Source organism: Convolutriloba macropyga, chromosome 11 (assembly GCF_964194025.1).
Source record: "Convolutriloba macropyga chromosome 11, txConMacr16.3, whole genome shotgun sequence".
Taxonomy (NCBI): domain Eukaryota; kingdom Metazoa; phylum Xenacoelomorpha; order Acoela; family Convolutidae; genus Convolutriloba; species Convolutriloba macropyga.
In genome coordinates this window covers 56,954,556-56,979,573 of record NC_134478.1, presented here as the reverse complement: position 1 = coordinate 56,979,573, position 25,018 = coordinate 56,954,556, and the positions used below count along the sequence as shown (strand labels likewise).

The window sequence follows — 25,018 nt, the reverse complement described above, 5'->3', positions numbered from 1 at the left end:
TTAATTTTATTTGGCAGTCTATGAATTGTTTCAAAAGTGATGTGCGGAAAACTTTAAATAGGATAATAACCGTTGTTAGTAAAATTATGACAAAAGAGTTTTTGCTTATATCTTCTGCATCAACAGGGTGAACCCCGAAATTTCAATCATTGAAGAATTATTATGACAAACATTTTCAAAGAAAATTTCCGCGCTGTTGCCTTTTGATCAATTTAAAGACTATAATTTTATGACTGTAACATTTGGCGCTAATTTTAGAAATACATGAAATTAATGTTGTGTTATATTACTATTGTTTTGTTTCTAAATAATCGTTGGCGCAGCCACGGAAACTATATTTTCGAAGATTCGGATTGTGTTTTTAACTCATCATTAAATTTGTTTGAAAAAAATCAAAACAAATGTTTGAAATATCTAGGATGGAGATTAATCAAATGAAAATCTGATTTAATAGCTTTAGTTGTTACAAAATCCAATCCTTTGGTGCGTTTTTCTGAAGAAAGAATAGTTTTTGTCGCATCGCCAAATAAATTAATCAGTCAATTGTTTTACTAATATCACCTGAAAAGTTTTAATTTCAAAAAGACATTTTGTCCCCCCAACTATTGGCTTTTGGGATACTTCTGCTGAATTTAGAAAGAAATGGTTATAGGGAGTGATAACAATAAAACTGAGTATTTTCATTCTTGCTCTTCACAGAGTGACAGAGTCACGAAGCATTCAGTCCATCTATAGCTTCGAGGAAGAGCAATTTCAAAATAAAATTTGTGAAAGAAAAGGACAGCCATAATGCTGCCAATGAGATTTTAATCTCTCCACTTTGTTTCGTGAACCTTGAAAAGCAGACAACCTTACAGTTACAAAGAAAACTTTTAGCGACAACCTCGCAACGTAGCAAAAACGCACCAGTGTTTTAAGATATCACTGCTGTCTTGGAAAATAATTCTAGGGAAACACTGTCCCAGCGATACCAAAACATGCTCTTCTAAATATCTGCCCTAAAATTATTTGGTGCAAATTACTTGAAACTGTTAGTAGTTGTGTTCATTATAGAAGTTATGACGATTGTTAAGGGCTGGCAATTTTCTTAAAACAGGTACCAGGAACTTCAGTGGAAAGTGTTAGGTGAAAAACTCGCAACATATTAATCAATTGCAGCTCCTCCTATTGATACTGATTTTTGTCAAAGAAATGGTTGAAAAATTATTGAGATGTCAGAAAAATTTTTTGTAGTAATGCACAGTGAGGAAGTAAGCACAAAACTGTATTAATTACAAAGTTATACAAGCGAATTCCGCAAATTGTAACAAATTCCTTCTCTAAGTTTTATCACATAATTTGATTTTAGACCCAATTTTAGTTTAGACCCGTATCTGAAATTGCCATACAGTTGCAGTGGACCTGCGTTGGGGATAACTGTTTTCAATTGCCCGAGCTAATGTGTTCTTGGCAAGTTCCAGTAACTTTGACAGTGATTGCCGTTACGCAATTCGTTACTATTTTTTCCTCGTATTGTCCTTCCTTGTCTTTCTTTTTCTGTTTTCTGCTTCTAAGAGACGATAGACCTGGTTATTTCTTAATATACAAGAGTTAAAATTGTAATTCCACAACTCCAAGGCATCTTTCCGTTTTGATTTCTGACGATCACATTCAAAAAAAATGTTGAATTTGAGATCGGCCAAAGTCAAACAGATTAGATCACTTAAATTTACAGAGATATGTACATGTGAAGTTTACATTTAGATTCTTAAATTCTTTTTTATCATTAAAACTGTTTACTCCGTAATTTCTCTCAGTTTCTATAAATTACTCGCTAGGTTTTAAGCAGACAACTCTGCCAATTACAAAACGATATGCAAAACAAATTGATGTGAGTGATTTCCGTATGAAGAAGTTATACAACCGAGTTGAGCTAATCATTCAAAATGTATGAAATTACAACTTCCCTTTATGGCGTCTACAATAACTTGGAGTCATCAAAAATTCAAAAGAGGTAGATAAAAAACTCACATCTCTTAAATGAACAACATTGAAGGCTAACATCTCTTAAGTCAACAACATTGAAGGTTTCTCTTAATCAAATAAAAAAGAGTTAGCTTCGCCTCAATTTCTTATAGAACTCCAGTTAAAAAAACGAATTTTTTTGTTTTATTTTCGCATCATTAGGACTAAGCAAACAACCAAACAAATCAAACTAAAGTCAACTAGAACTGGGTCCAGCTTCAAATTTTTGTTGGGTGATAGTAAGGCAGACCCATGGTGGGCTCCTTTTACAGCCTTAAAGTATAAAGAGCTAGGTCTACTTATTTCTGCGTCCGTATGACTCGGTAAAACACTGAAACTATACTTCAATTATAACGATGTATAAAAGAGTTAACACCGGAGTCAGAGGTATACACATCGTGCAACTACGCTAATATACTGAATATAGTTAGAGGAGTTCTCTCTATATAAAAGACAATAGTGTCTTCTCAGTCTCTGATTGGATGGAGGTATACATCCAGTATTTCTACTGCTACAATAGGGTTTGTGTTAGTTGTTAGAAAAAAGGAATAAATGGAGTTCTGCTATTAACCGGAATGCTCTAAGAGAAAGCGTTCGTTTTAAAGATAACCCTATGGTTTAGGGTTTAAATGTTGTACATTATCCTTCTATCTGCACAAAGTGTCTCCAATCGATCCGCAATCAACGAAGATGTGAACAACAAGTTTTTTTGTTGCAATTACTTTTGCTCGTTTTCAACAAATAAGTCTTACTTCTCTCTTCACTAACTGATTTAGGCACCTTCAGTGGACGACGCAAGCGCTTGCTAGGATATTGTTGACAAGATTGTCATGAGTTTCCGAAAAGACATTCATAGAAAAAAATGGTCTGGTCTTCTGGGTTAAAAAGTGTTAAATGGTGTCCATACCATTCTCATAAATTTCACTAATCGAAACCAGTTGAGAGCCGCGGAAAGTTTTTGTCTTTGTTTTCAAGTTAAATTTTGATGTCATGTAGAAATCAAGACACACTGTAAAAACCAAGCGCAAAAAAAGAAACAGGTAAATACCGCAAGTTCAGAATTGAATTGATTGATAACCTAGAACTTTATTGCATGCACTAACTGCAGACGGAGATATTTCATCCAAATAAAAATTTCCATCACCTAACCTTTAAGTAACAAAAATTAGCAGTTTTAATTAAATTTGTTGGCGTTTTTGAGTTTAAAATTATTTTCAAGTTAGAATTTCTCCCTATAATAGGTAATACTTAAAAATACATAAAGTTAACCAAAATTATCTTAAAAATTCATATAATAAAACTCCGTTTACCGACAATAGCTGCATAAAAAAGAAAATAGGTTAACGCGCTGTATGATTATAATCATCAAAGAATGAAAGGATGAATGATTGATGTTTTTGAAACGATTAAAACGAATCAGCACGGATACAGAGTGGCAATTAGCAGCATTTTTAAAATAGTTCAAATCTTTCACGGTTTTTTGTGAAACTGCGAAAATGTAAAACTTTTTACAGATTGATCGAAAACAAAAAATTGGTACCAAATAACTTTCCAAGTGAACAAAAATTGTAAAGAAGGATTTTCAAAAAAAATTCACTCTATATGAAGAATGTATCTCAAAATACAATACACATTTTTTTCAAAACAAGTTTTATCTTGTGAGATATCGAACCGAAAAAAGCTCATGCCCGAAAAGTTCAGTTAAATTGTTTTAAGTTAAATTTTCAAAAAAACTCGGGCTATAAAAACTAGGAGCGCTTTCAATGGCTGAAAAAATTATTTATTGAATCTACTTGTCAATAGTAATGAGTTCCAAAGCCCACTCTATTCCAGTACTCGACAAGACTAAATGCAAGCATGATTTCGTTTCCCAATGAGAATTAATTTCGTATTTCTTACCTCATTTTCATTTTTGAGCAAGTTTTATTACAAGTATTACTAGACTTGGGTAGCACTTGCAAGTTCATTTCTAAGTAAACCCAATGCTTCAAAAAAAATTGGATGAAGTTTGCAATTCTGAAAAAATTGTAACGTACCTTAATTTGGGGTTGTTTTGACCTACTTTTCCAGTTTCCTTGTAAACTGATGTCAAATGATACCAAACGCTAATAGATGAACCGGGGAGGTGAAATAAGTAGAGTTTCATCTAATAAACCCGGGAATTCAGAATTTTTGAGGGGTTTTCAGATGTTTCTGAGCCCTTCGCAGCCAAAATTTCAGTACAAAAACAGTGAAAATCAATTTTTGTTTTCATTTTCAGATTTATCAAATTTCCAATATAGCGAACAGAGGGAAGATTGGTAAAGAAGAAATGTACTTTCAGGGTTCCCATTTTCTCCCGAGGCCCGGCTAGCTTTTTAACCTCTTCTTGTCTCAAATGTGCAATCATCCAAACCAGTACCAGAATTGAGACCAGCTCGAACGTAGCCAAAATTGCGGAAAACTTTATTCGAAAAACTTGCCAAGACGTGCGCAATACTGACAAGTGTAAAAAGTGTCATGATCATAGCTCTGAATCAGTACTGAAACTAGACATGCAATTATACTCGCCCAGTACTGAAGCTTACTTGACGTGGCGCCTAGGTCATTGCAAATGAGAAATTGTTTACTGTAACTCTATCCCGGGTCGAGGTTTGACGGTGAATTTTCGTAAGAAATGCGTTGAAAAAAAAATAATTTTCACCGCGTATTTCTTACATCTTTTTGCGGTGAATCGTGGTGAGTTATTTATTTTCACCGCGTTTTCAGTATTCTTACAAAAACGAATCGTCCTCACCCGGCTTCAGACCTCTGACCTCCTGCATGCATTCAACTTCGAATTCCGCTGCGCCAACTCTCACGTATTTCTTTGATATTTCTTGTGAATTTAAATCAGATTGATTAAACGTTGGCAAGCAAATGCGGTGAATTTTTGTTAGAAATGCGGTGAATTTCGCGGTGAATATTTGTTAGAAATGCGGTGAATTTCGCGGTGAATTTTTGTAAGAAATTCGGTGAAATGTGGTGAATTATTTTTTTCACCGCATTTCTTACATTAGTTTGCCACAAACGTCGATGCGGTGAACTTTTGTAAGAAATGCGGTGAAATTTGCGGTGAATTTTTGTAAGAAATGCGGTGAAATATTTATTTTCACCGCATTCACCGCAATCACAGCATTTCTTACAAAAATTTACCCAAAAACCTCGACCCGGGATGTAATCGTTTTGTTTAGATTGACATTAGCTCGTTTGTCCGCCCTAGTGATGAGCGGATTCAAATCTTGCAAGAATCTTGCAAGATGATTCGAAACTGCTTTTTCTGCAGTTAACTAAAATTAATTTCTGAAAGTCAAATCAGAAGTAAATTTTTGCTTCAAAAGTAAGATAAGCAGCGATAACTCCAAACAGTGATACGTCATCATTGTGTATGACCCGATATCAACGAAGGGCAGTCGTTTAATCAATTTAGTTTACAGGAACTGATGACATAATCCCTGTCCTATAACTCAACTGTGTGATAATTCAACTTGCGAAAATTTCAACTAAGGAAAAATTTAATTTTATCATAATTCAACTGTCCGCGAACATGTATTTCGACGCGTATCTTCAAAATTAACGAATACACATCTTTAAATAAATAACAAATTATAGCAGATAGTTTTAACTACTTTCACCTTATTATACTGCTCTAACCATCAGTTTTTGATCATATGAGATTCGGACTAATTTTTCTACGTTTTCTTTTTTCAAAATTATCGTACCAATTTCTTTTGTTTTTTTCGTAGTCTCCGACTCGAAATTTTAACCCAAAAAAATTTAAGTTTAAGGGCGAATTTGGTGAATTTGATGGAAGACAGTGGGGTAAAGGGGAGAAACGATTTATTTGTTGGGGGAGGGGGAGGAGTAGTATAAAAAAATGACTAGAACCTCACCGGGGGGGACGGACATTTTTGGAAGCCTGATTTTCTCGGCCCAACAACACCGGGGTGGGACATTTGAAAATTTTGAAAATCTGAATAAAATGTCCCCCCTATTTTTTTCGCCGAAAATGCAAATTTTGAAAAAAAAATTTTTTGTTCCTCATATGGGGGTGGACAAACACTTGTAAAATTTTTTGAAAAATTGATTCGAAAAAATTTTTGTCCATTTTTTGGCTTCAATCAACGTGAAATGTTGTGAAACATGTTTTGTGAGTGAAAAAAATTGTCGGAAACACTTTTTTCAAAAATTGAAATTTTGGTCCCATAGGGGACAATAACTTGTAAAAAATTTTGAAAAATTGGTTCGAAAAAATTTTTGTCCATTTTTTGGCTTCAATCAACGTGAAATGTTGTGAAACATGTTTTGTGAGTGAAAAAAATTGTCGGAAACACTTTTTTCAAAAATTGAAATTTTGGTCCCATAGGGGACAATAACTTGTAAAAAATTTTGAAAAGTTGGTTCGAAAAAATTTTTGTCCATTTTTTGGCTTCGATCAACGTGAAATGTTGTGAAACTTGTTTGGTGAGTGAAAAAAATTGTCGGAAACACTTTTTTCAAATATTGAAATTTTGGTCCCATAGGGGACAATATTGTAAAAAATTTTGAAAAATTGGTTCGAAAAAATTTTTGTCCATTTTTTGGCTTCAATCAACCTGAAATGTTGTGAAACTTGTTTTGTGAGTGGAAAAAATTGTCGGAAACACTTTTTTCAAATATTGAAATTTTGGTCCCATAGGGGACAATAACTTGTAAAAAATTTTGAAAAATTGGTTCGAAAAAATTTTTGTCCATTTTTTGGCTTCAATCAACGTGAAATGTTGTGAAACATGTTTTGTGAGTGAAAAAAATTGTCGGAAACACTTTTTTTCAAAAATTGAAATTTTGGTCCCATAGGGGACAATAACTTGTAAAAAATTTTGAAAAGTTGGTTCGAAAAAATTTTTGTCCATTTTTTGGCTTCAATCAACGTGAAATGTTGTGAAACTTGTTTTGTGAGTGAAAAAAATTGTCGGAAACACTTTTTTCAAAAATTGAATTTTTGGTCCCATAGGGGACAATAACTTGTAAAAAATTTTGAAAAATTGGTTCGAAAAAATTTTTGTCCATTTTTTGGCTTCAATCAACGTGAAATGTTGTGAAACTTGTTTTGTGAGTGAAAAAAAATGTCGGAAACAATTTTTTTCAAAAATTGAATATTTGGTCCCATAGGGTGACAAATACTTGTAAAATTTTTAGGAAAACGGGGTCCAAAAATTTTCAACGTTATTTCACTTTTAATCAATATGAGAAGTTGTGAAACACGTTTGGTGTGATAAACACCAACATTCGTTTGTCGACACACCCCAAACACTCCGCTAAACCTCAGCCAATTATAATCACCACACACACACACACACACACAACCACGCATGCACACACAAAACCACGCATGCACACATACACACACTTACACACCCAAACACACACACACGCGACACGCACCTACACCAACCACACCCGAACACAACCCCCAAACACAAACACGCGCCACGCACCTACATTAACCATACCCAAACACAACCCCCGAACTATCAGAGATCTCTAATTATTTATAAAGTCCGAAACAATCAGATTTTTCTCAGTAAAACATTTCAACTGCAGTACATATATGCATACAAAAAAAAATCTATAAATTTACGTAAAAAGATTGAGCAGGAGATAGTTTTGATCTACCGACCTCTGGGTTATGGGCCCAGCGCGCTTCCCCTGCGCCATCCTGCCTTAATACAAACTTACAGTTATGATTACGTAAAAACATAGAGAGATCAATAATAAATATATAAATAAGTACCTACATACATCCATATTTATATGTATGGATGTATTACATATACACTCATAAATAGGAGTTGCATACATCATACAAACCTACATATTTGCATATACAGCATGCATACACAAATACATACATATATACATAAATACATACATACACACATACATATATACATACATACATACATACATACATTCATACACATACATACATAAATATACACATTGATAAAAAAAAACCAGAGTTGTAGAAGGAAATAACTTTTCACGTAATTATGTGCAAAATTATGGTCATAATCACTTATGTCCATAAATGTATACATAAATGGGACAAAAACAAAAAAAACTAACCTGTTAGTAGATGTATTAAATCATTAATGATATATTAAGTGGAGAGTCATCGGATCATGCTCAAACATGTTCAGGGTCACAACAATTTCCAAAAAAAATTGACCAATCGCAGTGCTACATTTACAATTCGAGTTAACAACCAATCAGAATTGAAAGATTTTTAAACAAAATCTCTAAACGCTCACGTTCAGTAAACAGTAAATAATGAACACAATAGGAACAAAAGACATAAAGCTCATTCATGAAAAAGTTTTATCTTTGAGAGGTAACATAAATTATACACACATATCTTATCGACAGTTATGTTTTGTAGCTGCTTGTTCTTTATTAGATCCAGAAGTTGACGGAGAAATAGCCGCAAACAGCAGTAGAGGGAAACACAACTCGCAGACTGTTGTGTAAACAACACATAGAGTTATATGCTCAACGGTTTTTCTACTTTTTGTTATAATAAAGCTGTTATCACTGCGCCATAAACCCGTGTTTTCGTCGAACGTTTCCTTCATCAATGCGACATTCTTGTAATTGTGGCATGTACGAACCAGTGTTCGAATTTGAGAATCGTTGGTTTTTTATTTCAAAATATTCAGCGGTCATAATTTTCAAATAAAAAATCTTTTCAGCAGTATGTGGTTTGTAACTGGAAACTGAGTATGAGTTTTCGAAATAATATCTTTGCAGTGAAAAAGCAAACTGAACAAGTTTATCAATTATAACGGTGAAAAATTTTGTCAAATCGGATAGAGTTGAATTGCAGTTACGAAATCGATAAATAGGAACTGAGAAATGACGGAATGATAAGAGTTATGAATAGAATGATTTGTTTATTTGTTTGGAATGCATTTTTTGCATCATGTCTAAAAATAGAATTACGTCATCTCTTATTGTAAGGTTTTCTATGAGCGCGCTAAATTTTCTTTTGATATGTACAAAAAGTTTCCATAAGCCAAACCAGCTTCTCCATTGTTGATGAAAAACAACTTGCTGTTGACATTATTTGCGTTCGTTGGTACTTCTGATAATGTTTTTTGAAATATGTCCTTTAATGCTTAGCGCGGCGGTGTTGCAGCAAAGAATGGAAGGTGCCAAATTGCCTTGGACTATTGTGACACTGAATGGCTTTGGCAGCAGGATAAACTTTTTTATATTTCCGTAATTTAAAAGTCTTTTTCTGAACTTCCATCTTCACGAAAGACACAGAGCAAACTGTTAAGACGAATAAATTTTGAACCAGTTACAGCTTCACCTGTTTTATTTACAATTTAAAGAAAAGCTGAGATTGCTCAACTTTTGTTTGTTCAATGTACCACTGTCAATACATATAGGCGTCAAGCAGCGCAATTTGTTTACAAGCAAGTAAACTCTGCTTAAGCAAGCCAGAACTAAACTTATGTTATGGTGAGCAAGTATTTAACCAGTTACAGCTTCTCGTGTTTTATGTAAACATCAAAAGAACGATGCGTTTCGAGTTCTATCACTTTTTTGTGAGCAAACACACATTCATCGCACTCGAATCGGTTGGTTTGGACGTATTGTTTATGGATTGTTTGCATATGACGTCTGAGGTTGCGTTTATCTACGAGTTTTTTCCGACAAATTGTACACGTTTCAGCGTTCATTGTGAACAGGAGAAAGACAGAAGGAATAGGAACGTAAAAGAAAAAGTATAAAATTATGATGAGGAAATAAAAAGAGTTGAAGTTTTTCAATCAAGTGAATTTCAGGTTAAGGCAAAAAGCAAATGTAAGAATTTTATTGTCGGGCAAACTTTACTTTAAACTTGTTTCATCCAATCAGAAGGCGCGTCTTTTTTGTTTACTTTTGCAACAGAAAGCTACTGCTCCGCAAACAGCAATAGAGGGAAACACAACTCGCAGACTTATAGATTTATATGCTCAACGGTTTTTCTACTTTTTGTTTGTTTAAAACAGGTGATATTGAAATCAGTTTTACTTCTTATTTGTCTACCCTAATTTTGGTACACTGTACAACTATCTGATAAAAAATTGTTTATTGATTGTTTACTGTGGCTTCTCTATAATTCAAGCTTCAGCTGGGTTTATTTCAACCCAGTCTTTCTTCGCTTATTTGCCTAAAACATTTTCTTGCATAAGTGTTTGTTTAGTGTCTGAGTCTTCAGCATACAAATTTCTGATGAAAAATTGTTTTTTGAGTTTTTGCCGTGAAATATAAAAAATCCAAGCCTCTGCTGGGTTTAATTCAACCTGGGCTACTTTGCTTATTTGTTCAAAATATTGTTTCAAGTACTTGTTTGTTCATTGTCTGAATTTTTAAGCAGCGCTTAATTCTCTCTCACAATGTTTATCTAGTGCTAAGATGAATCTTTAATTAAAGTTTAATTGAAAACTGGTTTCAAATTGTTAACAAAATTATCATTATTAAACATTGTAAAAAGCAACAAATACAATATGTACAATGAGTTTAAAGAGTTTTGTTGTACTTTAGAATCGAGATAACTTGATGACCTTCTTCACGGGGGCATAACATTGGCTCAAAGGAGGTGTTTCATCGATGCTGAGATCATCAGAAAAATTGTTGGCAATCAACGGGAGGCTTTCCGGGGTTTTTGTTTCGTCACTTGGCGACTTATCAAAGCTCCAAAAACCAGATATTTGCTCAACTTCTTCTAGCTGCCCCAATTGATTCTCCCAAATTTCAATGCAGTCATGATCGTAGTCTGCAAAAAGTTTTCTTGTTCGCTTCGCCAATTTTTTCACATCCTGCTTTTTTGTTTGAATGGGAGTAATACATCCATAATATCGATGAGCATATGGAGATTCTTCTTGTCTTGGTGATTTTTCTGGCGTTTTTGTAAGATGAAATAAATCGTTTTGTTTTGTGTATTCAAGTATTGGTTCAATGTAATTAACTGGAACAATAAAGCTGTTTTTTGTGTGCCATAATTCTGTCTGATCATCAAAGCTTTCCTTTACAAGGACAATATTTTTGAAGTTGTGACACATTCGCACAAGGGTTCGAGTGCCTCGCTCACTTGTTTTCGCAATTTCTAAATATTCAGCAGCCATATTGCAGGTGATGGATAACAATTGAGATGTTTTTTTTTCTGAGTTTACGGATTTAAACGGTAACAAAGCACAGAGTTTCCTTTGTAAGAAAAGTTTTATAATGACTTAACAGCACCGAGTCTAGAATCAATTCTGAGAACAAGAGAAATGAAAACTTGTTTTTATATGATATGGAACTGAATGGAGAAGCAGGATGAAAGCAAATTCTAGGAGAAGGTTAAGTAACAAAAGACTTGCAGTAATGTAATAAGGAGCCAAAGAACTAAAGAATTTTCACAAAACTTATATTGAACCACAAGAAAGAACAATGGCGGAAAGATTGAAAAATTGTTGCAGACCGATTTGTTTATTTGACTTAACCATTTCATCATTATTCCGTCATGTCTATAAATAGAATTGTGTCATAATGAACTAAGTTGAATTGGGGCGCTCTCGGGATATATAAATAGACTCGAGGAGGCGAGCTAATTTATCCATTGCTAATGAAAATTTGTCAGATTTTCGATTTAAAGGTCGGGACTTGTAAAACTGTTTTCTGCTATGGCCTTTATAATGCTTGGCCCGGCGATGTTGCATTAGTGAATAGAAATTTTTAAATTGCCTTGGACAATTGTGACATTGAATGGGTCTTGATTCAGCAGGGTAGATTTTTTCCGATCTTTTGAATTTCATATTTCGTATAAACGTCATAACTGATAGAGGAGTATAAATTTGTTTACACGCTAGGGTGGGTGGGTTTGTTTGTTCAGCTGTTATCTTGTCTAGACATGTTGGCGTGGGGTTTGAAATTGTTTACATTCGAATAAACAGTAACTTATTAGTCATTCATCATTTCAGATTACTTTGATACAGTTTGTCTCAATATATGCAACATTATGGGTAATGTTTTGTCGAAGGATGCTGAGTACAGTGACTTTCATTTGGATCTGTCGCTCAATAAAAAGCGGCTTGTTAGGGCTGCTGTTAAGAATTATCATACCACTGGCACCTATTTATCCTTGAAATTGTTCAAACGTGATAGTGAACAGGTTGACTGGGATTTCAATCAAAAAATTACACTTTCGGCGCCAGAGTTTCGGTTGATATGTCAGAACATAGAAAAACTAGAACAAATGCTTGATCAACCAGTTGGCTTGATCGATTCACTTCTAAAACCGGATTCAACTGATGACTCAAAACGTTCAGCAAAACGGGCCGGCAAAACACCAACTCAGCGCCAAAAGAAGATACCAAAAACGTCTGTAAAAGTCGATGAGGATTCGGAATAATTCCTATTATACCTTTTGCTTCCTGTCATTGTTTATGCATTTATAGTTAGTTAATTAGCTTTTGTTTTTTTTTGTTCGTTATGGTTGAGGCAATGTATGAGAACAGTCCCGAATATTTCAAGAAATTTCAAAAACGTTTAAAAGTACAATATTTGTGTGACGGAACCAAAACTTGAAAACACAACAATTGAAAATTATGCATATGGTTATCATTTATCTGCAACAGTTATCGAAGGTTGTACATTTGGCTCCAATCATTATCATGTTATGTATGAATTTGGTTCGCAGGATGATAATATTTTCGATTCTCTTTATAAACTTGCGGTGATACCGTGTCTCGTTAACTGTTTCAAATTACTTATTCAGCCAACGCAAAAAGACTTTGTTAAACGTGGTGCAATTATTTCACGACTACATGTTGCTGTTGAGTACCTTTCAAAATCAACTTCTTCTTCAGTTACCAAGAACCAGAAACAACTTCCAGCACCCTTGAATGAGGCAGCAGCGAAATCTATTAGTACTTTTACGGCCAACAAACGTTCTTCTACAGTCCCTGATGTAACTTTGAAACGATTCTGTCAGCTTATGCAAGGTGAACACTCCTCAACTCTTTATCAGAAAATGGATATTCTGCTTAGTGGCCACGGGAGTTTTGTGCGAGAAACCTCAAACTTTTTCATAACATTTCAGTTTTGTAAAAATTGATATTCAAAAAATGTTGTTGTTTCAAAATTAAATTAACTTTTACTTCATATGTTTTACAAAAGCTAGCAACTCTAATTCATTTACATCAGGTATAAAAGGAAATTTCTCACTATAAAAATAATGAACAATATATAAGCAAAATAAACCACAAAGCTGGGAGTCTGAAGATTGCAATGGAGACTGAATGTCTCTTCTATGTTCCATGATATCCATCATTACCTCCAAGTCTTTACACTGTTGTAAACGGTTGAAAATATCCTTGTAGGTAGTCAAGGGTAGAGCCAATGGATCTGCAAAATATATTATTGGGTATGCATATCGTTTAGCTAGCACTACCCAGTGGGTTCCAATAGAGTTGGATCGTGATGCATTAACAATAATAAATGTGTTGGTTTGCAAGTTCAGCGGAAAATTATCAGCGGCATAAACCCCTCTGAATTTGAATTTGAGATGTTTACACTTTTTCACTTGAAGATGAATCTGATCTTCGTCCATTAGTATGTGATCATGGGAAGAGCGTTTTTAGATGCGTTTCTAGCGGAGTCAATATAGATAGTAGATGCTTTTTCTCCAAGAAAAAATATTTCAACGTTATGAGCTAACGCTGCATCGAATTTGAGTTCAACAGACAATGATGAATTTGTGAGCTCTGGATGAATAAAGTCATGAATTGCCTCTTCAGTGCTGGTCAGATCAAATACCATTATATAATGGTTTGCGAACTCACTCAGAGGTATTCCATGGCCATTTTCTACATAAGCTAATGCACTCATTGAATTGTAGTACAACCTCTTGTTATCAGTTGTTGACATTGGAGTTCCAGCCGTCGCAAAACCGTTTCGATAAATGGTTATCTCTCTTAAACCAAACTTTTGATAATGGAATTGATTAGCGGTGTTGGTACCGATGAATGCCGTACCAACGCATAATGCAACAATGACTCTTCTGATTGGCTCTTTAGTGAAAATATCCTCATGTTTCCAGCTTTGTTGGCCTGTTGTAGCCAATAATGTTTTGGTAATTATTTCATTGTATCGGTAAATTGCCGGAGTTTTCAAATGTGTCTTCTCAATTGCACCTACAACGTTATCTGACACCGTCATTTTCATGATGAATAAATTAGCCTCATCTATTTTAACCTTGTAGTGTTTCGCTGCGTCTTCGCTGATGACGGCAAAGTCATCTTAAGATCGTCTCACTGAAATGCGTAAGGTAACTCTACTAACCAAATGTTTCTCACACGAAAAGAAATCAACCGCCAACTTTCCATATAACGTTATACGTGCGAATTGTCGCACTATTCTTTTTCTTATATCTGATATTGCTGCTGGAATAGTGCCCGGGTTTTCCTCATACTCGTAACCCTGACATTTTAGCCAGGTTTTCTTTGCGTCTGTACCGTGAGAGAATTCAGTTTCTATGAAACTTTTGTGTGCATAATGTCCATTAGGTAATGAAATTTTGATACCATTCGCAGAAACAGTACAGTCGGCGAAAAGTGAATGAAGGATATTATTAGCAAAATATGGAAGATCACTGGCATTAGCGTCACCAGTTGTGTAGCGCAAATCCGTTCCATCTGTTTGAAGTATTCGACACTTGATCTCCAGGTAAATTTTTTGCAAGTCAATAAAATTGTTGCGATCACCAACAACTTCAAATTCCAATGATGATCCTGAGGGCGAAAAAAGCGGTCTTGTTTTTTGCTCGAATGATTGATCAAATGTTACCAGCAAAGGTGGTTTTTCAAATAAATCTAAAGAACTGTGAGTAGCTTCAGATGGTATTACAATATTAGTTCGCATTTTTCACTCGCGAGAAAAAATCCAGACGACTCCTTTCTGGACGGGGTTTTTGAGAAATGATTCTTCTGGTTGAGATTTTTCGTTTTTCGTTTGAGCGAGGTCTCGTGTATTGTCGTCTTTTTCGTCTAATTATTTTACGACCTGATGCAATACGTGATTGAAGAGATCCACCTATTTGTTTGCGAGCTGTTTTGGCTACTGTACTGTTCAGTGCTTGTTTTGCTGACTTTCTTTTGGTTGCAACTTCTACTAACTCTGGTGCTCCCTGAACCAATAAATCACGACCAATCTTTTTCGCTGCGGGCCAGAGAAATTTGCGTGCTAATGGCAGAGAAACTCTTCCAATACCTGCAGCAAGCGCTCCAAAACCGCTGCCTCTTTGTCTGTAGTGTCCGGAAAAATGCGGCATTGATTGAGATGCTTGATTGCTGTAGTATGCCTCCATATCAAATAATTTTTTGAAATTTTAAACTGACTATAACTTTTCCGGTTCCAGTAAAAGGAATTAGTTTTCCAGTTTCGTTTCTCAACTCTACCTGGATGTTCTGAATGTTGTTTGATAATATTGGCTTGTAATCCAAATTTGTGTAGGACTTGTGGTGTATGGGTGTCACTGTGTTTATGCTACCGTTTCTCAAACGTCTTTCAGACTCAATGATTTTTATTACCGGAGCTCTCACATCACCAACGTTCTGATGTTCAATTATATCAATGTTTACAAATATTAGCTGTGATCCACAAGTAATATCAACTGGAAAATCTCCAACATGTCGGTTCAAAGAGTTGCCTGCATTTTCTGACTTGTAACCAATATGAAAAAAACCATGATTCGAAATATCTCTTATTCCTTTAAAACCAAGAATACTGGGTACTTCTTCATCTTCGAATGACAAACCTTCGTTAGGTCCAAATTTCAAAACTAACTTTTGCGTTACAGTGTCAAAATCATAGTCAAACTGTTTCAATTGAGCGATTCGAAAAATTTCTTCCAGAAGCTCTTCTGAACTGTTGTATATACCTTTGCGAATTCTTCGAAGTTGTCCGGTGCGGTTATGTGAAGCATCAAGTTCAGCGCCAGAACTGACATACGCAACTATTTCGGCTGAGTTTACATTATTGATGTTTGATGGAAATGATATTGAAGCAAGGGCAACTTGCCAATCTCCATCTAACTGTAATGGTTGGGCAAGTTGATTTCGAAACTTAGCCATAGTATTATTGGTAAAAATTCCCATTGATGCATTCGATATCAAATCAATAGTAAATTCTTTATTAATACTCATGTTTAGTCTTTGACAGGAATGACGTTCACTTGGACTAATTCAGGTTCAAAAAATTTACCTTTAATTATAACGTTGTTTGCGTCTATAAGGTTGTATGTTGGTGGACTAAGGGTGGCAACCTTGAATACTGTGAAGACTTCGTCTGTGTAATTTCGTTTATAACCTTTCCTAAATGTTTCGTCTGGCTTTGCAATCCGAACCAGGTCTCCTTCTTCGTATTTTGGCTTGAACTTTTTTGTGCTAATTGCTAGGGATATTAGAAACGGTTCATGTTTTTTAAAAGTTTTATTAGGTGCAAGTTGGGTAACACGACTGTTTATAGTATTTACAAACTGGGGCAATTCTTTAATATAAGTCCAAGTCCAATTTTCCTCCAGGTATTTGTGAATAATGTTTTTGAGCGATCGAATATTCCTCTCAGCAAATGCCGACTTGGTTTCGTTTTCTGTTGTATATAAATGAATCTCTTTTTTTCACAAAATGTTTTGAATTCACCTTTAAACTCGGATCCCTTGTCTGTCCAAACCCTTTCTGGTTTTTTCTGCTTTATCATTTTTTTGAACGCTTCAACAGCATCTTTTGCATATAAAGCTTTCATTGGTTGCACCCGTAGGTCTCGCGATAAAACATCAACAGCCACCAGTAAATATTTGACTCCATTGTTGTGATGGGCAATTTTATCCATATACGCCACATCGACAGACCAGATTTCGTTTATTCTGTATGCAACAGCTTTTAGTCTCGGGAAAGTTTTTCTGAATTGTTTGTATTTTGTGTATGGGGCTTTCGACTGAAGGTATTGAACCACTTTGGATCTTGGTAAACCACTGGCTTTTTTCAAGTTAGCAAAGCTACCAAAAGCTGCACTACCTTTGTGTATAATTTGTTCAATTGTTTAACGTGAGAGGAAGTAATTTGTCCACGAGCTAGACGGTTGGATTTCGTCTTTTGCATCTTCAAAGCTTCCTTCATCGTCACCAGAAGCTTTTGATTCTTCTGTTCTCGAGACTCCTGATTCTTCGTTTTCTGGTTCATCCTCAAACAACTGCAACTTTTTGTTTAGTGATAAGGCAAGAAATTTTTTTGCGTATGTATTACAAGTTAATTGTGAACTGATATCTAGAAAGGTCAGGACTTTGTAATGTTCAAGTGAAAGCTTAGATGTTGTCTGTTGTAGATCGTAAAGAAAATCTGCGACAAGAATTCCCGTGCTTGACTTATTAACCATTAGTCTTGATGTCTGATCCAGCGATAGAGATTCTGACTCTTCTATTTTTTCCAATATTATGCTCGCTTTTTCAAACTTTTTTCTATCAAGGTGTTTAATATCTCTCAAAACTCGCTCCCTGATTTCAGTTGAAATTTTTGTATCTATTTTGTCATCTCTAGTCTCATTCAACTCATCTTTGATATTCTCCAAAAAATTATCGGTCTGCTGTTGCGTGGTAGAAGGTGCTGGTGGAGACTTGCTTCTTTGCAACAGTGATATTTGTTTTGCTTTCTCTCGGACATTTTTATTGTTGAGAAGTTGAGAAATTTGAGGTTGTTCATTCGCATACATTTGACGAGGAATTAGCACAAACTCTTCAGTGTGCATTTTGCTCCAGAAAGGCAATACAAGGCAACGCAATCAGTTTAATTAGACGAACTCCCGAATCTGATCGAAAAATTTTGATTCTCTCAATTTTTTCAAATCGCCTGTCTACAAGTTTACGTAGTGGTTTCTCGAATTTTTTTAATTCAACTTTATTGATTGGTACAACTCCAGAGAGCACGTTCATCACACAGTCACTCAAGAACCAAATGAAATCGCCCTGATGTAATATTTCTATTTGAGCGGTGTTCTCATTCCTCTTATTTGCCCATTGCTTGAGCATAAGCAAATGTTTCTTTTTCATTTGTAATTGTTGTAATGACTGCTTCAGGGGACGAAATGTAAAAAATAGAAGGATCCGGTCCAATTAGTTGCGATGAAAAACGTAAACCCTGACTGGTTTTTGGGTCGAGATCAATCATCAAATGTCCAAAGGGCTCCGCAGTTGCTAGTTTGTATGCTTCTTTTATCAGTTGGAGAGAATTCAACTGTTTTCCAAGATATTCAATTTGTTGAATGTCACGAGGCGATTTGAATAATATTATGTGTGTTGTATTCAGATCAATGGTTCTGGACCATTTGCTTTGATGGAACAAATTATGCTTGACGTATATAACATGTAATTTGCGATGACGTCCTGAGGTAGCTATTTTTACAAGTTCTTTATCGTTGAAGATTTCTTCACATGAATCGTCATAGATAAGCAGACAATGTGATAGATTTTTTGTTATATCAAAGCCTGAGTATTTTAGAAACTCAATCCCTGGTATAACTCGTTGCATATCTTTGAAAAGTGGTTGGAACTCTTTGTAAAAATAATAAATTTTTTCAAAGCGTGGATAAAAGGTCGAACCTTTTAGCATTCGAAATAACAGTTCTGTTTTACCACAACCACTTGGTCCTACAATTGACATGAATATCCTGTCATGTGTAAGAATAACTTTGTTCATAGTTTGGGATTAGGTAAAATGTAACCAACTAAACTCGATAAGAGAGCAATCCAAATTGATTTCTCTTCACAGCTTTCTGATAATAGAAAGAGCATAGAGAAGCAAAGAATGATCATTAAGACAATGATACTAACTTGAACAAAAAATATTACTTCGGACCTTGGCACTGTTGAATTCGAACAACAACGCCATGGAAGCCTCTCCTTGTTGTTCACATCAAAGACTAAATTACTGATACCGGCGTCAGCCTCGTCTCTTTGATTCATTGGAGAAAAATATTTAATTGAAAAGTGAATTGAAACAAGAATGATATAAAATTTTTGAATTATTTACTGGGCAACTGTTTCATGTACCAGAACTCAAACAAATTGAAACCTTTAATATGACTTTTTATCTCTAGTTTATAACAAACGGTTGATGAGTCATTTTCCCCGAACGATGGTTGATTGAAGACTTTTTCAACTTCGGGGTGCTCCAAGACATATAACGGCAACTCATTTGGCATCTCATTAAGTGATAGTTCACGTTCTGGTGGTGTTTTTTTCAATCTAAATTGAGGAACTTTTTTGTCCGCCCATTGCTTCCAACGTGGGATTCGCTGCTCTTTGGGGTACTGCATAGGCTTCTGATTTGTTTTGTTCATAGCCATAATTGAAATGATTCCGATGTTCTCGAGCTCTCTGTTTATTTTTTACGTACAGTTGGAAGTGATAGAAATTATCTATCACGGGCAGGAAAGCCCTAAAGCTGTCCAGCTCGTCGGGACAAAGAGTAATGGTTGCAAAATAACATTTTGCTGCTGCACTATAAAGCGAGTTGTAACGCGGTTGTTGTGCTGTGTTTGGCTTGTTGTTGAGATAGTTCGCTCGGTTCTGTTGATCACTTGAAAAATTATTCTGTATTGGTGGAGAGGGATCCTGAACTCTGTTGAATATTACAATCGGCTGATCGTCAAGTGGAGTCAAGCAAGTGAATATCTTCAAGTTGTCTGACAGATAAGTTGTTAATGTTGCCGTGTCTTCTCTGTGCATCACTTTGTGTCCACTGTGAAAATATTCTTGCTTTACGTTCCGCGCAGTGTTTTGATAATTGATCGTTTGTTGAACGAAAGTTTGAATGATGATAACAGGAGGGAACTTGTTCTTCTGATATTATCTCTGAGATTCGGGGACAATTTAGATCCTCCAGATTATAAACAGTTTTTTGTAAAAGCTTACTGAGGAGCTCACACTTTTCAATGCCTTTGGCAAAAAAATTTTTTCGTGTGAATCGGAAACTGAAACTCAGACAGATTGTTTTCAAATCACAGTAAGGTATATCACCTTCGTCCCAATCAAGACCGTGTAGGTTATTGGTCAGCCAAATAACAGTTTGTCTATGGTGTGTGGGTAAATCAGCGAATTTAAGCGGCGGTTTGAAAAATATTGTATCGTTGTAATTGGAACACAAACTGAGTTCTTTTATAATGAATCCAAGTGACTTGAGTTTGAAACCTTCGAGATCGAGGACAAAAGTATTTGTGGTTTTGCTGCCAAAATTTTCTAGCATTCCAATTCACGAAACAATTGTGAATGAAAAATTTTCACTGATAGAATGAATAATATTCCTGTAAGGTGTCCAAAAAGACAATTGTTTACTGGTGAGTAACGGAAAGCGTAAACATATCCAGGGCCTTTGCTTCGGCAATCTTTTATAAATCTAGCGGCGTCATGCAATGCAGCTTGAAGTCGTAGCACTTTGCTCCGTTTCAATAAGGGATCTAGTCTTGAATTATCAATTCCAATGAAACCACCATAGGGTCTAAATTTAAGTGCTATTTCTCCGTCAAATTCTGGATCTAACAAAGAATAAGCAGCTACGAAATATAATTGTCGATAAGATATGTGTGTATAATTTATGTCACCTCTCAGTGATAAAACTTTGCCATGAATGAGCTTGATGTCTTTTGTTCCTATTGTGTTCATTACTTACTGTTTACTGAACGTGAGCGTTTAGAGTTTTTGTTTATAAATCTTTCAATTCTGATTGGTTGTCAACTTGAATAATAAATCAAGCACTCCGATTGGTCAATTTATTTTGGAAAGTTTTGTGACCCTGAACATGTTTGGGCGTGATCTGATGACTCTCCAATTAATATATCATTAATGATTTTATACATCTACTAACAGGTTAGTTGTTTTACTGTTGTTTTCACCAATTTATGTATGCATTTATGGACATAGGTGATTATGACCATAATTGTGTACATACTTAGGTAAAAACTTGTGTATGTATAAAAAAATGTGACCCTGGATCCAGGGTCACATATGTATGTATGTATGTATGTATGTATGTATGTATGTATTTATTTATGTATGAATGTGTGTGTGTGTGTGTGTGTGTATGTATACATACATCCATACACACATATATAGATACTCACATACACATACAAGCATACATTTACATACATAGATACATTCATACATGCATAAAACAATACACACAAACATATATACATACATGAATACATACACATATATACATATACACGTTACATATATACATGTATATACATATATACATTTACATAATACATACATACATGCATACATACATACATACATACATACATACATACATACATATACATATACATATATACATATACACAATACATATATACATGCATATACATATACATAATACATACATATACATGCACATATATACATATACACAATACATATATACATGCATATACATATATGTATGTAAATATGTAAAATAGGGGGACATTTTATTCAGATTTTCAAAATTTTCAAGTGTCCCACCCCGGTGTTGTTGGGCCGAGAAAATCAGGCTTCCAAAAATGTCCGTCCCCCCCCCCCCCCCCCGGTGAGGTTCTAGTCATTTTTTTATACTACTGGGAGGGTAATGAGGGGGGGGGGGGGGAATAATCGAAGTCAATCGAAGTCTTGTAATCCTTTCAGAGACGAGAATAAATCCGCCTCTGCCGAGATTGCAGATCTCTTTTGCTGTAGTCTTCCATAGTTTTCCCAATCCATTGATAGAACCAAGGAACGCTTGCAAACTTTAGATACCCTCCTCTGTCAACCTTACCTAAAATTCAAATTTATTATTATGGTTTATTTCTTTGACCCAATCAAAACCCTGTCTGATTAGTTTTCATCAATAGTAGGTATTTTATTTGACCCGTAGAGAAGAGGTGAAATTTCAGGAATCTTAATCTAGAATTCCAGCCTTAGCAAGGTTCAATTTTTTCTGTTGTTCAGCCCAGATGAGAACCCAGAAAATAATAACAGTTATGACCCAACTTTTTTATTGAAAACACAACATGAAATCAGAAAAAATGATATCTAACAGATTTCATATTCAACAATATGGTCAAACTTCAGTATAGAAATAAATTAGTTCAAGTCTATGTTAAGTATAGACTATCATAATAATCTATTTACCTATATCAATCAACCACCTCAAATTTTTGGTTATTTTTCATAAAACAGAGTTGACTTCTCTACTAGGTTAGTACCTACTCAGAATAACGAGGCCGCTGGTGCTGGTGATTCCATACAGACAAACTGGACTAGCGTCCGGAAGATCTCCAATTACATAAAGTGGCCCACCCGAATCACCGAAAGAGGCGCTGTCGTTGGACATTCGCAAGATTCTCTCGGTACAGATCATGTCTTCAGGACATCTTCGCCAGAAAGAGGGCTCACGCTCATTCAGCCAAATTTCCTGATCATGTCTTTGCCTTTTATTAAACTTCTTTCTCACTCTATTAAACTTGTTTTTTACTCTATTAAGCATGTTTTAGGCATCATTTTTACCCCCCCCCCCTGCCCCCGGTTTTGTGGGCATAAAAATTTAACCCCCGCTCACATATTTTATACTACATAGTAAAATGCTATTTACCAATACATAATTTGAAAGTGGGGGCATAAAAAACACTGGGGAGGCCAAAACATAATAGATCCGCTTGTTCTTTAACATGTAGTTCTTAAAATTCTAAATTTCAGAATTTAATGTAACACTTTTCATGATACGTCTATGTCCAGGCCTTGACCAGCGAGTTTTTCGGTAGAAGAAAAACGCACTTGTAATTGGCTGAGCGGTAACGAAAACATCGACCTGGTCACTAAATTGGCTTATGACCAGACTCGCTCGAGCGCACACCTTTTACTTCTGCGCTCGAGTTATATGGTCTGGACGACTTCGTAACGCACGATAGCCTGGCTGGCCATAGGCAGATTTGAGCGCACTAATAATAAAAAATAATAATTGTGGTTGCAGAGTAATCGCAGTGGAAAACAGCATTAGACCTACATTAGCCTGTTTTCAGCTGCCCTTTTTCTTATTATTCCCCACATTTCAGACTGTTCTTTTCATGAGCAGCATTGCTCTTTTTTTGGTGACTATAACCACTTTTTTTGCGTCTGAAACTTTCACGTGGTACCATAATTGCAGCCAACATTGGTCAGGCTATGGTCAACCTGACGCTATGGTTAAGTAAGAGTTCATCCTCACACACAGCTTCAAGGAGGCAGGAGATTGAACTCTCAATCATTGGCGTGTCAATCACACACCTTACCTCTCGGCTATCACGCCAGATTTGAGCGCTCTAGAGTCTGATCAAACGTCAGTTGGATCTGGCCCAGATCAGAGATGGTTTCCGTCAGCCACTTCGCCTTGGCTGCCATCTCAACAAATTCTTCCGAGAAAAAAAAACATTGTGTACATTGAGATGACAGAAATTGGGTAAAACCAATTTGATCGAAGTTTAGAGGACCTAAAAAAAGTTTGAATTTCTCAGATAAGAGCGCAATTTCAGCGCACAATTATAATTAATGGGTAGAGGTAGGATTTGGGGGACTAAATCGCTAAGAGCGTGAGCTTCACATGACGTCATTAGATGCTATTACCAGGGTCAAGGTTTGGCGGCAAATTTTTGTAACAAATGCGGAGAAAAAAAATAGTTTTCATCGCGAATTTCTTACATCTTTTGGCGGTGAATGTGGTGAATTGCGGTGAATTATTTATTTTGACCACTTTCAATGGAATTTTTTTTCAAAAAAACCTTCCGCGCCAGGGTTCGAACCTCCTACTGCATATATAGAACTTCTTTTTCCACTGCACCCTCTGTCTTTTAATTCTGTGATATTTCTTGTGAAACTGAAGCAGATTCAATAAACGTTGGAAAACAAATTTGGTGAATTTTTATAAGAGTTGCGGTGAAATGCGGTGAATTATATCATTCACCACATTCAGCGCATTTCTTACGTTAATTTGCCATAAAAGTGCATGCGGTAAACTTTTGTAAGAAATGCGGTGAAATTCGCGATGGTTTTTTGCAAGAAATGCCGTGACACTCCTTGAATTATTTTTTTCACCGCATTTACCGTAATCACCGCATTTCTTTCAAAAATTCACCGCATTCACAGCATTTCCTATAAAAAATCACCCAAAAACCTGGACCAGGTATATAACACTATTAAAGTTAATAATGGTATATACCTGGCACAATTTTCAGTTGACTTTTAATAATAAACTGCAGCCAGATGAGATCAGCTGCCTAAAAAAGTAAAGTGAAAGAGAGAGAAATTAATATCAGGCAAAACGCAAGAAAGCATGGGAATAAAAGTCCCTTGAAAAAATAAAGCTTTCAAACAAAAAATGCGCATAAAACAACAACCTCATTGTACAATAATTGCTTCAAACTTCTAACTAATTCAATTATTTTCACTTTGTTTTAGTTGCTCAAGTGTTTTTTGCGCGCATTATTTATATATTTACTGCTCTTATCAGCATTTTTAAGGCATCGGTTGCAAAAAGAATTCTTTTAATTATAAGCAGAACTGAAATTCAGAATTTCGAACAAGAAATTACTCAGTCACAATCGACTGATTTCCAAACCTCTAGTTGAACTATTGTAAGGAATAAACTAAACGTAGATAAATCTTTTTTTTCAAATGGTTGTTTCCAGTGGTATTATATGTCTTGCTCTTTCTGCGCGTGTTATAATGCCTTACCCCCCCCCCAGTGTTCTTAGGAAACCCCCCTCCTAAAAAATATATGTTGTTATATAGCAAGTATGCATTTTTAAAAAAAAATGCATTTCCTTATTAATTGGGGACACTTCCTTGACATAAGATTACATACGGTTAGTACAAAACATTAACAGCGACTCACAATTATAAATATCTTAAATCATAGCAGGCTTTATACAGAGATAT

The 25,018-nt window shown here is 35.3% G+C and overlaps 1 protein-coding gene across 1 annotated transcript in view; it reads right to left on the bottom strand.

The window, feature by feature from the left end:
* Positions 1-22,442, bottom strand: part of LOC142349189 (uncharacterized) — a 41,025-nt gene extending 18,583 nt beyond the window's left edge. Inside the window, exon 1 of the mRNA XM_075400600.1 lies at positions 22,315-22,442. Coding sequence (XP_075256715.1) covers positions 22,315-22,442 — 128 coding nt within the window. The remainder of the gene's footprint in view (positions 1-22,314) is intronic.
* Between the last annotated feature and the right edge of the window lie 2,576 nt (positions 22,443-25,018).